We start from the raw sequence: 597 nt of genomic DNA, 5'->3' as shown, positions 1-597 counted from the left end.
CCGCTTGAAGTGCCCAACTTGGCCACACTTGAAACACTTGCCCTTGAATCCAATACCGAATTTTCGCGGACCGCTCCATTTGCGATCATTACCTTGATCACCTTCAAACCGTCTGGCATTCACTTTGAACGCACACTCCGTGGTTTCCTTCCTTTCCATTCGCTCATATTCCTTCAGCAGCTACTCCTTGACCTCGATGAGTGTGACGTCTCTTGAGCTTTCCACGGTCGACGAAAGCAGCTGGTATTCCGACGGCAAGCTGCTCAGAAGTAATACCAGCTGACGAGCCTCGTCGAGGGGTTCCCCCAGCGTCTGTAGTCACACAATTAGTTCTTCAAAGCTGTCCAAGTGCATCGCCATTGTCGAACCCTCTTCCATCTTGAACTCATGGAGGCGACGGGTCATCGACACTCGATTGTGCATTGTCGATCGATTGTAGAAGTCGCGCAACGAGTTCCAAGCCTTGATTGCTGACGTAGCCGACCGAATCTTGGTGTGGTGCTCGATCGCTACTCCTTGGACGATAAGCCCAAAAGCCTTCATGTCGTTAAGCACCCATGCCTCTGTCATCTCTGCCTCAAGCTTGACCACTTGTAT

General features: G+C 51.3%; 1 protein-coding gene across 1 annotated transcript in view; it reads right to left on the bottom strand.

Moving 5' to 3' along the window:
• Positions 1–79, bottom strand: part of PHALS_12154 (beta-ketoacyl synthase) — a gene marked incomplete at both ends in the record, with an annotated part of 2050 nt that extends 1971 nt beyond the window's left edge. Inside the window, one exon of the mRNA XM_024727650.1 lies at positions 1–79. This exon is cut by the window's left edge and continues 570 nt beyond it. Within this exon, the coding sequence (XP_024578206.1) occupies positions 1–79 (79 nt within the window).
• Positions 80–597: the final 518 nt, after the last annotated feature.

Source organism: Plasmopara halstedii (assembly GCF_900000015.1).
Source record: "Plasmopara halstedii genome assembly, contig: Scaffold_614, whole genome shotgun sequence".
NCBI lineage: Eukaryota > Oomycota > Peronosporomycetes > Peronosporales > Peronosporaceae > Plasmopara > Plasmopara halstedii.
The sequence above is the reverse complement of the archived record's forward strand: the minus strand, read 5'-3'. Positions and strand labels throughout refer to the sequence as shown.